This window comes from Chelon labrosus, assembly GCF_963514085.1.
Source record: "Chelon labrosus genome assembly, chromosome: 18".
NCBI classification, from domain to species: Eukaryota; Metazoa; Chordata; class Actinopteri; order Mugiliformes; family Mugilidae; genus Chelon; species Chelon labrosus.
This window is the reverse complement of record NC_140351.1, coordinates 8,169,572-8,184,130: the sequence shown is the minus strand read 5'-3', so window position 1 is coordinate 8,184,130 and position 14,559 is coordinate 8,169,572. Positions and strand designations below refer to the sequence as shown.

General features: G+C 42.5%; 1 protein-coding gene across 1 annotated transcript; it reads left to right on the top strand.

The window, feature by feature from the left end:
- The first annotated feature begins 654 nt into the window (after positions 1-654).
- Positions 655-12,108, top strand: LOC311503166 (myosin-6-like). Its single transcript, XM_084565722.1, has 36 exons — positions 655-1,578; positions 1,668-1,811; positions 1,902-2,058; positions 2,202-2,229; positions 2,309-2,414; positions 2,481-2,573; positions 2,693-2,756; positions 2,946-3,044; positions 3,141-3,244; positions 3,333-3,471; positions 3,596-3,714; positions 3,803-3,952; positions 4,048-4,218; positions 4,293-4,602; positions 4,690-4,769; positions 4,854-5,059; positions 5,572-5,695; positions 5,803-5,939; positions 6,019-6,274; positions 6,361-6,603; positions 6,845-7,021; positions 7,100-7,245; positions 7,334-7,424; positions 7,519-7,908; positions 8,323-8,449; positions 8,626-8,744; positions 8,820-9,016; positions 9,120-9,303; positions 9,386-9,551; positions 9,644-9,768; positions 9,847-10,155; positions 10,255-10,458; positions 10,545-10,841; positions 10,928-11,032; positions 11,136-11,231; positions 11,321-12,108. The coding sequence occupies exons 1-36, from the start codon at positions 1,375-1,377 to the stop codon at positions 11,486-11,488; spliced, it is 5,835 nt and encodes a 1,944-aa protein (XP_084421848.1). The 5' UTR covers positions 655-1,374; the 3' UTR covers positions 11,489-12,108.
- The last annotated feature ends 2,451 nt before the right edge of the window (positions 12,109-14,559 follow it).

Genomic DNA, 14,559 nt, shown 5'->3' with positions numbered 1-14,559 from the left:
ACTAATACCAAACCCTTTACAGCTCTTGCAACTCTACATCTAATATATTACAGAGGTGCGGTGAAGTGTTAAGTTGTTAATGCCGCGTGCTTTTTGAGGAGGTCTTCAGGTGGCCCGTTCAATAAAGAGGTCACTGAAGCATCACCTCCGTTGATGCACGGACTGTGTTGTCTTTAGTAATGTGCTCATGGGGCAGGTGCTAAGCAGTGTTCTGTCTGGGCTAAATGTATTTATTCACCGTATGCTAAAACCTTTGAAAAGTGGCAGCTGTCACACTAGATCTTTTATTATAGACAGAGGAGGGTCAGCTGAGGTCCACTGGGAGCCAAAGGACTGGTAGAAGGAATCCAAGTCAGAGATTCACTGGCTTATCTTTGTCCTCTAGGACAATAGAAGACAGACAATAGGACACATAGTAGACACCCAGACACGACTTACTGTAGTAATGACAGAATAACAGTTTCAGAGTTCAGTTAATAATCACTAAAAATGAAAGGTTTAGACTTTTTATATTATATTTTAGAAAGAAAATCTCCAAATAATCAAGAACACATTTCTCCCTATAAGATGTATCAGAAGCATGCGTATTGTAATAAAAACAACAGTTTTTATATGTCAGCAAGAAATAATTTTACATTTTTATGTTTTTCAACCTTTCTGTCTTTTGAAGGACAGAACTAAAATAGATGCTGATTCAGCACCAGCTAATAAGCCTCGCCGTCAGTGGCTGAAGGTTAAAGGACAGTTATAGATGTCCACACCTTTATCTCCAGTTACAGATTTTTGATCCTTTGTATTCTTGCTCGGGCCTTGTAGGGCAGCAGTGTGTCAGAGCACTGCCTCCTTGGTGTATAAAAAGCGGAGTTCGGAAAGAGGGATCAAGACAAGAAGACAGCACGTGCAGGTAGGCTTACATACATGTGATGCCAACCTTATACCATTACAAATTAAAAATATAATTTTACTTTTGTTTTTCTAGAAACTCAACAGAAGAAAAGTCCACAGAGGAGGAAGAATAAACAGGTAAATAGTTTTGTGTGGTTTCTTTCAGTCACAGTGATGTCTCTCTTGTCTCTCTTGTGATGGTTTATGAACGTTTTGAACTTTAAATGAAAAAAGAAAGAAAGCTGACATACAGTATATAGCTACCATAACACCTTCTTTAATTCCAATTATTATTCTTGCAGTATTTGTTCCTACTTGGTTGTCTTATTGTTTGTTAAATTACTTAACTACATTAATTCCTGAGGGGCATTTCTTCTCTGCGGAGAAATAAATTAGAAATACATCATCTTCAAATTACCTCCAAGTCACAAGTGAGGAGCTTGTAATCAAACTGTTTCCAAACCACATCCATGGTTCACAGCTGTCAAGATGTCGGGTGATGCCTTGATGGCGGAGTTTGGGCCGGCAGCCTCCTTCCTGAGAAAGTCAGACAAGGAGCGCCTTGAAGCCCAGACCCGACCCTTTGACATGAAGAGGAACTGTTTTGTGCCCGACCCCGAGGTGGAGTACGTCAAAGCCTTAATAACCAGCAGAGACGGCGACAAAGTCACCGTTGAAACTGAGTTTGGAAAGGTAAGTGGAAGTGGCTGTGAGATGATTAACCTAAACCTTTGGTGACTTTTACAGCAGTATAAACTAAGATATTACTTAAATCCTTGCAGACTGTAACCCACAAGGAGGCAGATATCAACCCCCAGAACCCGCCAAAGTTCGACAAAATTGAGGACATGGCGATGTTCACCTTCCTCCATGAACCTGCTGTGCTGTTTAACCTCAAAGAGCGTTATGCAGCATGGATGATCTACGTGAGTATTGACCACAAACCTGCAGATCTCAGCACAGCATGAAACCTTTAGTCCAGTCAAAAAAAAAAAGTAGCTGTTGTGTGTCCACAGACCTACTCTGGGCTGTTCTGTGTCACTGTCAACCCCTACAAGTGGCTGCCAGTGTATGACCAATCGGTGGTCAACGCATACAGAGGAAAGAAGAGGAGTGAAGCTCCTCCTCACATTTACTCCATCTCTGACAACGCCTACCAGTACATGCTGTCTGGTGAGTTCACCTCTGTCCCTGCATGCTAATAACAAGTCTGTACAGGGCCACTGATGCACTGCTTTACTTTGTAATGATCTTTCATTACCTGACACTCATTTAAAGAAGACTGTCTTTACCGAATGTTTTCTTAAATCTTGCAGACAGAGAAAACCAATCAATCCTTATCACGTAAGCCAGCCCCGATATATCTGTCCATTCTGCATTGGTCTTACATGTTCACTTCACAAATAATCGCTTTCATTCATAGTGGAGAATCTGGTGCAGGAAAGACTGTGAACACCAAGAGAGTCATCCAGTACTTTGCCAGCATTGCAGCTGTTTCTAGCAAAAAGGATGCAAGTCAGGAGAAAAAGGTCTGACTTATTCAATAAATTATAAGCACAATAAATGCATTTTTTTTAATTCTTTGACATCAACAGGGCACCCTGGAAGATCAAATCATCCAGGCCAACCCAGCTCTGGAGGCTTTTGGAAATGCCAAGACCATCAGAAATGACAACTCCTCCAGATTCGTAAGTTACTGTGTTTATTATAGAGAAACGCCCAGATCATATTTGGAAATTTGTGTGCTATAACAAAGTCACTGTTTTCAACTTTATATAACTATTTGATATCGAACTGCCTCTTGCAGGGTAAATTCATTCGAATCCACTTTGGAATCAGTGGGAAGTTGGCTTCTGCTGACATTGAGACATGTAAGTAGACTGTGACATGACAGAATCATCTGATGAAACTACAGTGCTTAACTTCCTACAATTTGCTTGTAACTTCTTCCTGTGGACTGCAGTTTTTTTTAAGAGGGCACCTAACCAAGATCTAGATTGAAGAAATGCATAGTATATCCTGTACATTTCAATAAAGCTATTTAAAACTCCTTTCTCCAGATCTGCTGGAAAAATCTCGTGTCACCTATCAGCTCAAGGCTGAAAGGGACTATCACATCTTCTACCAGATTCTGTCACAACATAAACCTGAACTGCTGGGTAAGTGCTGAACAAAACACAGAATAAACTAGTTTGTCAAGAAACATCATATACACATTGACTTGAGCTTCTTACTTTTTCTTTGTTTTTTGGCAGAAATGCTGTTGATCACCAACAACCCCTATGACTATGCTTACATCTCCCAAGGACAAACAACCGTAGCCTCCTTAAATGATGCAGAGGAGTTGGTGGCCACTGATGTGAGGGAGAAAAGGTTTCACAGGTTTTGCAAGAAACCCTGCACAAAATAAATTCACAACTAACCCCAGTGCAATTTTGTTGATTAAGGAAGCTTTTGATGTCCTGGGCTTCACCCAAGAGGAGAAGAACGGCATTTATAAGCTGACTGGTACCGTCATGCATCATGGAAACATGAAATTTAAACAGAAGCAGAGGGAAGAACAAGCAGAGCCTGATGGCACAGAGGGTAAAGGCTCATCACAACAATAAAAACAGTTTACTTGTACTTTTCATAATAAGAGGAGAACTACCACCAATCCAAGTTTTTCTGACATTAATATTATTGTAAATGCTTTAAAATGTATTTACAGATGTCGACAAAGTGGCATACCTTATGGGCCTAAACTCTGCTGACCTCATCAAAGGACTGTGCCACCCAAGAGTGAAAGTGGGCAATGAATGGGTCACAAAAGGTCAAAGTGTGCAGCAGGTGAATTGAAATAATTTCATTCTCAAATAAAGTGTCAAATAAAGTGAATTCATATATTAATCTTAATGTTTTTATGCCATTCTTTTAGGTGTACTACTCTATTGGTGCTCTGGCCAAGTCAGTGTACGAGAAAATGTTCCTGTGGATGGTGGTGAGAATCAACCAATCTCTGGAGACCAAACAACCCCGCCAGTACTTCATTGGTGTGCTGGACATTGCTGGATTTGAGATCTTTGATGTGAGTCTCAAGAATTTGGTGGATTTCTGGCATATTCATAAAATTTATGGAATTTATATATTGATTCTGGCTTTCTCTTTGCATGTGGTCTCTAGTTCAACACCTTCGAGCAGCTGTGCATCAACTACACCAATGAGAAGCTGCAGCAGTTCTTCAACCACCACATGTTTGTGTTGGAGCAAGAAGAGTACAAGAAAGAGGGCATCGTGTGGGTGTTCATTGACTTTGGAATGGACTTGGCAGCCTGCATTGAACTCATTGAAAAGGTTGGTGCTTTCAAACTTGCTTACTGGGACAGTTTTGCTTAATATGAGATGTTCTAACTTGTCTCTCCTTCTAGCCTATGGGTATCATGTCAATCCTTGAAGAGGAGTGCATGTTCCCTAAAGCCAGCGATGCAACATTCAAAGCCAAACTGTATGACAACCATCTTGGTAAAAGTCCTAACTTCCAGAAGCCCAGGGTTGTAAAGGGGAAAGCAGAGGCCCATTTCTCCCTGGTTCACTATGCCGGCACGGTTGATTATAACATCACTAACTGGTTGGTGAAAAACAAGGACCCACTGAATGAGACCGTAGTTGGGCTCTATCAGAAGTCCACTCTGAAGTTACTTGCTTTGCTGTTTGCTGGGTATGCTGGATCAGATTCAGGTAATGATTATCATAATGACTATTACTGTCTAGAATATCCAGAAGACGACAACAATTAAAATGTATGTACCTACAACTTCCATCCAGCCCAGGAATCCGGGGGCAAGGGAGGAAAAGGAGGAAAGAAGAAAGGTTCTTCCTTCCAGACTGTGTCTGCTCTGCACAGGGTAAAAAATGTCTCAGGTTTGATGCATGTCCTCTTTTGGGTATACAGTATGGAATTGTTGCTTATACATGGTTTACATCTGCAGGAGAATCTGAATAAACTGATGACCAACCTCAGGTCAACTCACCCGCATTTTGTACGCTGCATCATCCCCAATGAGACCAAGACTCCTGGGGCTATGGAGAATCCTCTGGTCATGCACCAGCTGCGCTGTAATGGTGTGCTGGAAGGCATCAGGATCTGCAGGAAGGGATTCCCCAACAGGATTCAGTATGGAGACTTCAAACAAAGGCATGGCAAGCAAAGTTTAGTCATTGCTCTTTCACATAAACTCAGGGATACACAGACTTAGAGTATTTCAGGTCTTTAGATTACACACCTTCATCCAGGTGACCCATTTTAATGACATGAAGACAAAAATACACAGTAGATCTTGGTAAATTGACCTGCCTCCCACTATCAACCTGCCAGAAGGTTGTCCCCTTCTTATATCGTCATTTGCCACTCTCAACCCCTGTGCAGTTTTTGTCTGGTTGTGCCTTCTGCATTCGGTTGTGATACGACTTGTAGAGCCCCATTCTCCAAGGTCTTTACATAACAATGAAAGATATCCACTTGGAGTACTGTTCTCTGGCACATTGGTATCTAGTTGTTCTTCAGCAGTTGAGCTGAATAGGCTGTATGGGCTGTGAAGGACATCGTCAGTCAAATGCTATACACTTGGAATAGTTCTGCTTCTCAGGAAATGTGCATTTTCAAATTCCCACAGAAACTGTAATGATGTTATACATGTGTCATTTCAGATATCGTATCCTGAACCCTAATGCTATTCCTGAAGGACAGTTCATCGACAACAAAAAAGCCGCAGAAAAGCTTTTGGGCTCTTTGGACATTGATCACGAGCAGTACAAGCTGGGACACACAAAGGTTGGTTCTTTATTTATGTTAAATGGCACAAAGATCAGGATTGAGTGTTGAAATCAATCATTTGGGAGTGTTTGGGAGAAATGGTGAAAGCCTTTCGTCGCTCTCAGGTGTTCTTCAAAGCTGGTCTACTGGGTGTTCTTGAGGAGATGAGAGATGATCGTCTCGCTCTCATCATAACTGGAATTCAAGCACGAGCCAGAGGAATACTCGCCAGGATTGAGTTCCAGAAAATTGTTGAGCGCAGGTCGGTGCTTAACTTCTCATATTTACCATAAAGGATTCTTTTGAAAAATATTTCAAATTCAAACAAATGTCATCCACAGAGATGCCTTACTAACAATCCAATGGAATATACGTGCCTTCATGGGTGTCAAGAATTGGCCCTGGATGAAGATGTTCTTCAAGATTAAACCTCTGCTGAAGTCAGCTGAGACTGAGAAAGAGATGGCAAACATGAAAGAGGAGTTCACAAAGCTCAAAGAGGCTTTTGCAAAATCTGAAGCCCGAAGGAAAGAGCTGGAGGAAAAAATGGTTTCGCTTGTCCAAGAGAAGAATGACTTACAGCTCCAAGTCCAATCTGTAAGATCATTCAGTCCGCTTATTTAAAACAAATATGCACATAACTGTTATGAATTACAACAATGATGTAATTTTCTGCCCTATAGGAACAAGACAATCTTACAGATGCTGAGGAGCGCTGTGAGGGTCTGATCAAGAGCAAAATCCAGCTTGAGGCCAAATCCAAAGAGCTGACAGAGAGACTGGAAGATGAAGAGGAGATGAATGCAGAGCTGACTGCCAAGAAGAGGAAGCTGGAGGACGAATGCTCGGAGCTCAAGAAGGACATTGATGATCTGGAGCTGACTCTGGCTAAAGTGGAAAAAGAGAAACATGCCACTGAGAATAAGGTATAACCGGTCATTGTTACACTAACAAATGATCAAATGACTGATAATACCGAACACTTTGCATCATTCAACTCTTTGTTTAAGACTGAGAGACTGGTTGAGCAAAGCTAATAAACTGGTAGATAGCTCTCTTGGGAGTTGATACAAACCAAAACCAGAGCAACAAGGAAGTAAATATTGGGATTTGATCGGGTAGCCAGAGACAGCAGGATAAAACATTTAATGTGATCCATTTTCCAAGGTAAAAAACCTGACTGAAGAGATGGCAGCTCTGGACGAAATCATTGCTAAGCTGACTAAAGAGAAGAAAGCTCTTCAGGAGGCTCATCAGCAAACACTGGATGACCTGCAGAGTGAAGAAGACAAAGTCAACAGTCTGACCAAGGCAAAAGTCAAGCTGGAGCAGCAAGTTGACGATGTGAGTACTTTAATTAATTGCAATAAACTGCAAGGCCAGGAGACATGAAGTAAATGTTTGTGATGTTTTGTTATTTAGCTTGAAGGATCCCTGGAGCAAGAGAAGAAAGTGAGAATGGATCTGGAAAGAGCCAAGAGAAAATTGGAAGGGGACTTGAAGCTAACTCAAGAAAATGTAATGGATCTGGAGAACGACAAACAGCAGCTGGAGGAAAAGCTCAAAAAGTAAAGTGTTATTTTATACTCACATAATGTTGCCCTCCATACTACAAAAACTAATTACTAAGGTGACATATTTTGTCGCTAAATGTAGGAAAGACTTTGAAATTAGCCAGCAGCTCAGTAAGATTGAAGATGAACAGGCCATGAGCACTCAGCTTCAGAAAAAGCTGAAGGAGCTACAGGTAACTGCACAGACAGGATTTCATTTAATGAATTTTTTCTTCATTATGTGAATTCTTACTTAAAATGTATAATTATCTGGTGAATTTCATCAAGGCCCGTATTGAAGAGCTGGAGGAAGAACTGGAGGCAGAGCGAGCTGCCCGAGCCAAGGTGGAGAAACAGAGGGCCGACTTAGCCAGGGAGCTGGAGGAGATCAGTGAGAGGCTGGAGGAGGCTGGAGGAGCCACTGCTGCCCAGATCGAGATGAACAAAAAGAGGGAGGCAGAGTTTCAGAAAATGCGCAGAGACCTTGAAGAGGCTACTCTGCAGCATGAAGCCACTGCTGCCTCACTGAGAAAGAAGAACGCGGACAGCGTAGCTGACCTGGGAGAGCAGATCGACAACCTGCAACGAGTCAAGCAGAAGCTGGAGAAAGAGAAGAGCGAGCTCAGACTGGAGCTGGATGACGTGGTCTCCAACATGGAGCAGATCGTCAAAGTGAAAGTAAGATGTACAAATCAAACAAATGTTGCATTCAAACATTGCAATATAATAGTTTGACACATTTTGAAATATAGTGCCGCTGAAAAGTATGTTTCCCTCAGAATTTTCTACATTTCTGCATAAAAATTACTTAAAACATCCAACAAATGAAACAGAAATATTATGCTTTTTTATTTGTTTATTCAACAAAATAAATAATTTGTACATATCTGTGAGTTGCAAGGACGCAAACCCTTGTTTTCAGTATCAGGGGCAGCAATAACAGTAACTAGACATTTCCAGTAACTGCTAGTCGTCTACAGTGGCTGGGAGGGTTAGGGTTTAGCGTTAAGATTGTCCACATGATGTTTACCATATTGCAGATGGACAGGAATGCTGTGGCTTACATTTTAATATGGATGTCCTTTCACTCAGACCAACGCGGAGAAAATGTGCCGTACTCTGGAGGACCAAATGATTGAATACAGGACAAAATCAGAGGAGGTCCAGCGCACCAATAATGACATCACAATGCAAAAAGCAAAACTTCAAACTGAAAATGGTAACAAAATACAGTCATAAGTGGAAGAATTTGTCGTTGCATTTAATGGCCCCTACCACTGAGAAACACATCCCAGAAGATTAGTATGCAGTTCAAAGTGCTGCTATGTCATGATGTTTCAGTAGGGGTTCATCTGTTTCCAGTGCTTCACTCTAAACTAAACATTTACTGCACAGGTGAGCTTTCAAGACAGATGGAGGAGAAAGACTCTTTGGTCTCCCAGTTGACCAGAGGGAAGCTGTCATACACTCAGCAGGTTGAAGACCTCAAGAGACAGCTAGAAGAGGAAGTCAAGGTAAATACAACTTCAAAAATACAGAGCCCAGGGTTTCCCAGCAAAATAACTTGACTTCATGTTATTTTATCAAAGGCCAAGAACGCACTTGCCCATGCGGTGCAGTCATCTCGCCACGACTGTGATCTGTTGAGGGAGCAGTTTGAAGAGGAGCAGGAGGCCAAAGCTGAGCTCCAGCGTGGCATGTCCAAGGCCAACTCTGAGGTGGCTCAGTGGAGAACCAAGTACGAAACTGATGCTATCCAAAGGACAGAGGAGCTGGAAGAATCAAAGTAAGGAGTAAATTGAGAATGGACGCTTCTGTAGCATTGGTAACGTTTAGGGAGGTTATACTAGAGGCATTGATATTGTACTTTTATTGTTTTATCCCATTAGGAAAAAGCTAGCTCAACGCTTGCAGGATGCCGAGGAATCTGTTGAAGCTGCAAATGCCAAATGCTCCTCCCTGGAGAAAACCAAACACAGGCTTCAGGGGGAAATTGAGGATCTCATGGTGGATGTGGAGAGATCTAACGCTGCTGCTGCAGCTTTGGACAAGAAACAAAGAAACTTTGACAAGGTGACATTACACGAGAAAGAAGAAAACATATATAAAATATATTCCACACATGACATGACTGAACCGTCTGTTTCTTGATCAGGTCCTTGCTGAGTGGAAGCAAAAGTATGAGGAGTCCCAAACTGAGTTGGAAAGTGCCCAGAAAGAGACTCGTTCTCTCAGCACTGAACTCTTCAAGTTGAAAAACTCCTATGAAGAATCTCTGGATCATCTGGAGACCACAAAACGAGAAAACAAGAATCTTCAAGGTAGGAAGATATCTTTAAAATGTTATTTATATTTTAAGATACATGGATCACGGCGAAAAGGTTTGAAAAATATATTGATTTTCCCAAAACAGAGGAAATTTCTGACTTGACTGAGCAACTTGGTGAGGGAGGAAAGAGCATCCATGAGCTGGAGAAGATCCGTAAACAGCTGGAGCAGGAGAAGGCCGAGATACAAACTGCTCTGGAGGAAGCTGAGGTGAACACATTTTGAATATTTTTATGTGCTCTTTGATACATTTCTGTTGGATCTTACATTAATTTACTCTTTTTACAGGCCTCCCTTGAGCATGAAGAGAGCAAGATCCTTCGAGCTCAGCTGGAGTTCAACCAGGTTAAGGCTGACATTGAGCGCAAGCTGGTGGAGAAGGATGAGGAGGTGGAGCAGTCCAAGCGTAACCATCAGAGAGTGGTGGACACTCTGCAGAGCTCTCTGGAGGCTGAGACTCGCAGCAGAAACGAGGCTCTCAGAGTGAAGAAGAAGATGGAAGGAGATCTGAATGAGATGGAGATTCAGCTAAGTCTGTCCAACCGGCAGGCATCTGAGGCTCAGAAGCAGCTCAAAACTGTCCATGCTCACCTGAAGGTGACACTAAACAATTTAAACTCACCAGTCAGCCCAGAAGACTTATAAAAGTATAAAATTCATTATCTGAAACACATTTTCAAAATTTTACATCGACAGGATTCCCAGCTGCAGTTGGATGACGCTGTCCGTGGCAATGATGACCTGAAGGAGAACATTGCCATTGTGGAGAGACGTAACAACCTGCTGCAGGCTGAACTCGATGAGCTGAGGTCTCTGGTGGAGCAAACTGAGAGAGGCCGTAAGTTGGCCGAGCAAGAACTGTTGGACGTCAGTGAGAGAGTTCAGCTCTTGCACTCACAGGTATCATCAGCTATTTTATAATCACTGTATTATAGTTTGCAAATTTTATATTTTAGCACGCTAAAGTCTCCTGATCCTCCCAACAGAACACCAGCCTGCTGAACCAGAAGAAGAAGCTGGAAAGCGACACCGCTCAGCTTCAGAATGAGGTGGAGGAGGCTGTGCAGGAATGCAGAAACGCTGAAGAGAAGGCAAAGAAGGCCATCACTGATGCTGCCATGATGGCTGAAGAGCTGAAGAAGGAGCAGGACACCAGCGCTCACCTGGAGCGTATGAAGAAAAACATGGAGCAAACCATCAAGGACCTGCAGCACCGTCTGGATGAAGCCGAGCAAATAGCCATGAAAGGTGGCAAGAAGCAGATCCAGAAGCTGGAGGCTAGGGTAAATGTTTCTAACCACTAGGTTACATTGAATTACAGGTGTACAATACATGAGTCAATGTTTTTACAATCTGAATTTGTTTTAAGGTTAGAGAGCTGGAAAATGAGGTGGATATGGAACAAAAGAGAAGCAGTGACTCAGTAAAAGGTATCCGCAAGTACGAGAGACGTATCAAAGAGCTAACCTACCAGGTATGATCTATTGGCTCAGTTCCCCTGTGATAAACCTTCATTAAAAGGTAGAAAGTTGATCAATGATCAATAAATCTTGTACATTAATCATTTCTATCAACAGACAGAGGAGGATAAAAAGAATCTGACCCGTCTGCAGGACCTCGTGGATAAACTGCAGCTGAAAGTTAAATCCTACAAGAGGACTGCAGAGGAGGCCGTAAGCTAAAACACCACAGCTCTTTTCATCACTGTTATGTGTTACAGACACACTTGAACACATTTCCTTACTCTCATTCTGATTTCAAGGAGGAACAGTCTAATGGAAATCTTGGCAAGCTGCGCAAGTTACAGCATGAGCTGGAGGAAGCAGAGGAGCGGGCCGACATTGCGGAGTCCCAGGTCAACAAGCTGAGAGCGAAGAGCCGTGACCCTGGAGCTAAGGTCAGCAATCACACAAAACCCTGCAACAGTTAGTAACTACATAGGTTTGATTATTTTGTAAAATATGATCTTTTTTTTTTTTTTTGTCTTTGCACAGAAAGGTCTCAGTGAAGAGTGAAGCCTTCCATGAGGCCTTCCTGGAAACACTTTAGATGTAGCGCTGTAGTTTGTCTTTATTCTCCATGCAACATGAGCAGAATAATGAATAAATAAGTTTTGAACGCACCACCGTGCTCTGTTGTGTTATTAAAAATCATGCAGAACCTCCTGTTACAGTAACAAACCATAAACAGAGTGGCTCTTCGTGCTTCCAAAAACCTTTTGTTCTGAAAGACAATACTCTGCACTGCTGTGCTGGTGAGTTGAGCAGCTGACGGCACAGCTGAGAACGAGCTGTAACAAAGCAAGTTTAATCTGAAAACAACGCAGCCTACAACACAGCCTTATTAGCTGTGGAGAGAACCGATGAAGCAGACAGAAGCAGGACACTCACAGTAAACTGATAAAGACAATGGCTTCAAGCATGTCATCTAATCACGGGGTGAAAAACATAAATCAAATGTTACCTCTTCCAGATGTTCCCTGTACAGAATGACGAACGAGCAGAGTGTGGAAGTGGTCAAATGAACCCGTTGAAGAATATGCAACACTACAACTAGCTGGAAGCTAGAAGTCCTGTCCCAGTAATTAAGGTTCACATCTACAATACAGTAGCCGCAATAAAAAGTGAGAGTGGACAGACCAGCTGCTGCAGTGGAAATAATCCTATTACTTTAAATGCTATATCTAAATAGTCCATCAGAGGGCAGTGTAGCTTAACATATTTTAAAGCACAACTCTTGATTCAGTCCCTTAGAATTAAAGAGAAACACTTTTCTTTTATTTCACCATGTAAAATCTTTTACTTGGTGATATTGTGTGGTAACGTTATATTTAGATGGTTTCAGTATCCTTCGTTCTGAATGTGCAGTCTTTTGGAAATCTTACAGCAGCGTGTAAATCGCAAATTGCAAAACATTAAATCATTCATGTCACCAGTCAAATGGTTTACTTACCTTACAAACAACATTTCATGGGATTACACCCGATGAAATGATGATGAAATCCAAAGCCGTTCTTCTTGTTTGGTAACGCCTACTGTTTCACTTTGAACAGCTTCACCTGCAATAAACTCTGAACAACTTGAGAATGCACAAACACGCACACACACAAACACACAAAATCACCTTCCTGGTCCGTTTGATGTCGGCATGACCGTGCGCATTGTGTCGCAGCTCTGATATTGCTGCCTTTTCCTTTTTGTAGATCGCATACTCCACCATCTTGCAGCATAATAACTCCTGGTAATGAGATGCTCTGAGCGAAGTTGCTTCAAAACTCAGTTCTTCTAATGCAAGGTCACTGAGTTGAAGAATTTAAAAATCCATTCTATTATGTAAAACACAAACTGTGGCATGCACATTTACACCAGTGTTTTAGTACATAGGGTGTAGATGATTATGCCTGGATGTAGCACATTTTACAAAAGAAGACAGTTGTTCAGTTCATACACTGAACAAAAATATAAATGCAACACTTTTGTTTTTGCTCCCATTTTTCATGAGGCGAACTCAAAGATCTAAAATATTTTCTATATACACAAAATAACCATTTCTCTCAAATGTTGTTCACAAATCTGTCTAAATCTGTGATAGTGAGCACTTCTCTTTTGCCGAGATAATCCATCCCACCTCACAGGTGTGGCACATCAAGATGCTGATTAGACAGCATGAATATTGCACAGGCGTGCCTTAGGCTGGCCACAATAAAAGGCCACTCTAAAATGTTCAGTTTTATCACACAGCACAATGCCACAGATGTCGCACCAGAGCTGTTGCCCGTGAATTGAATGTTAATTTCTCTACCATAAGCCGTCTCCAAAGGCGCTTCAGAGAATTCGGCAGTACATCCAACCGGCCTCACAACCGCATACCACGTGTAACCACACCAGCCCAGGTCCTCCACATCCAGCATGTTCACCTCCAAGATCGTCTGAGACCAGCCACTCGGACAGCTGCTGCAACAATTGGTTTGCATAACCAAAGAATTTCTGCACAAACTGTCAGAAACTGTCTCAGGGAAGCTCATCTGCATGCTCGTCGTCCTCATTGGGGTCTCGACCTGACTCCAGTTTGTCGTCGTAACCGACTTGAGTGGGCAAATGCTCACATTCGATGGCGTCTGGCACGTTGGAGAGGTGTTCTCTTCACGGATGAATCCCGGTTTTTAATCCCGATGGTAGACAGCGTGTGCGGCGTCGTGTGGGTGAGCGGTTTTCTGATGTCGTGGATCGAGTGGCCCATGGTGGAGGTGGGGTTATGGTATGGGCAGGCGTATGTTATGGACGACGAACACAGGTGCATTTTACTGATGGCATTGTGAATGCACAGAGATACCGTGACGAGATCCTGAGGCCCATTGTTGTGCCATTCATCCACGACCATCACCTCATGTTGCAGCATGATAATGCACGGCCCCATGTTGCAAGGACCTGTACACAATTCCTGGAAGCTGAAAACATCCCAGTTCTTGCATGGCCAGCATGCTCACCGGACAGGTCACCCATTGAGCATGTTTGGGATGCTCTGGATCGGCGTATACAACAGCGTGTTCCAGTTCCTGCCAATATCCAGCAACTTCGCACAGCCATTGAAGAGGAGTGGACCAACATTCCACAGGCCACAATCAACAACCTGATCAACTCTATGCGAAGGAGATGTGTTGCACTGCGTGAGGCAAATGGTGGTCACACCAGATACCGACTGGTTTTCTGACCCCCCCTTCCAATAAAACAAAACTGCACATTTCAGAGTGGCCTTTTATTGTGGCCAGCCTAAGGCACACCTGTGCAATATTCATGCTGTCTAATCAGCATCTTGATATGCCACACCTGTGAGGTGGGATGGATTATCTCGGCAAAGGAGAAGTGCTCACTACCACAGATTTACATAGATTTGTGAACAATATTTGAGAGAAATGGTTATTTTGTGTATACAGAAAATGTTTTAGATCTTTGAGTTCAGCTAATGAAAAATGGGAGCAAAAACAAAAGCGCTGCGTTTATA

What these genes read in the sequence shown, in the direction of transcription:
- LOC311503166 (XM_084565722.1), top strand. Translation starts at nt 1,375, where the DNA reads ATGTCGGGTGATGCCTTGATGGCGGAGTTTGGGCCGGCAGCCTCCTTC. An exon ending in AGAGCCTGATGGCACAGAGG is followed by an intron (nt 3,472 to 3,595) that starts GTAAAGGCTCAT and finishes ATGTATTTACAG; the next exon opens with ATGTCGACAAAGTGGCATAC. An exon ending in TGGAGCAGCAAGTTGACGAT is followed by an intron (nt 7,022 to 7,099) that starts GTGAGTACTTTA and finishes TTTGTTATTTAG; the next exon opens with CTTGAAGGATCCCTGGAGCA.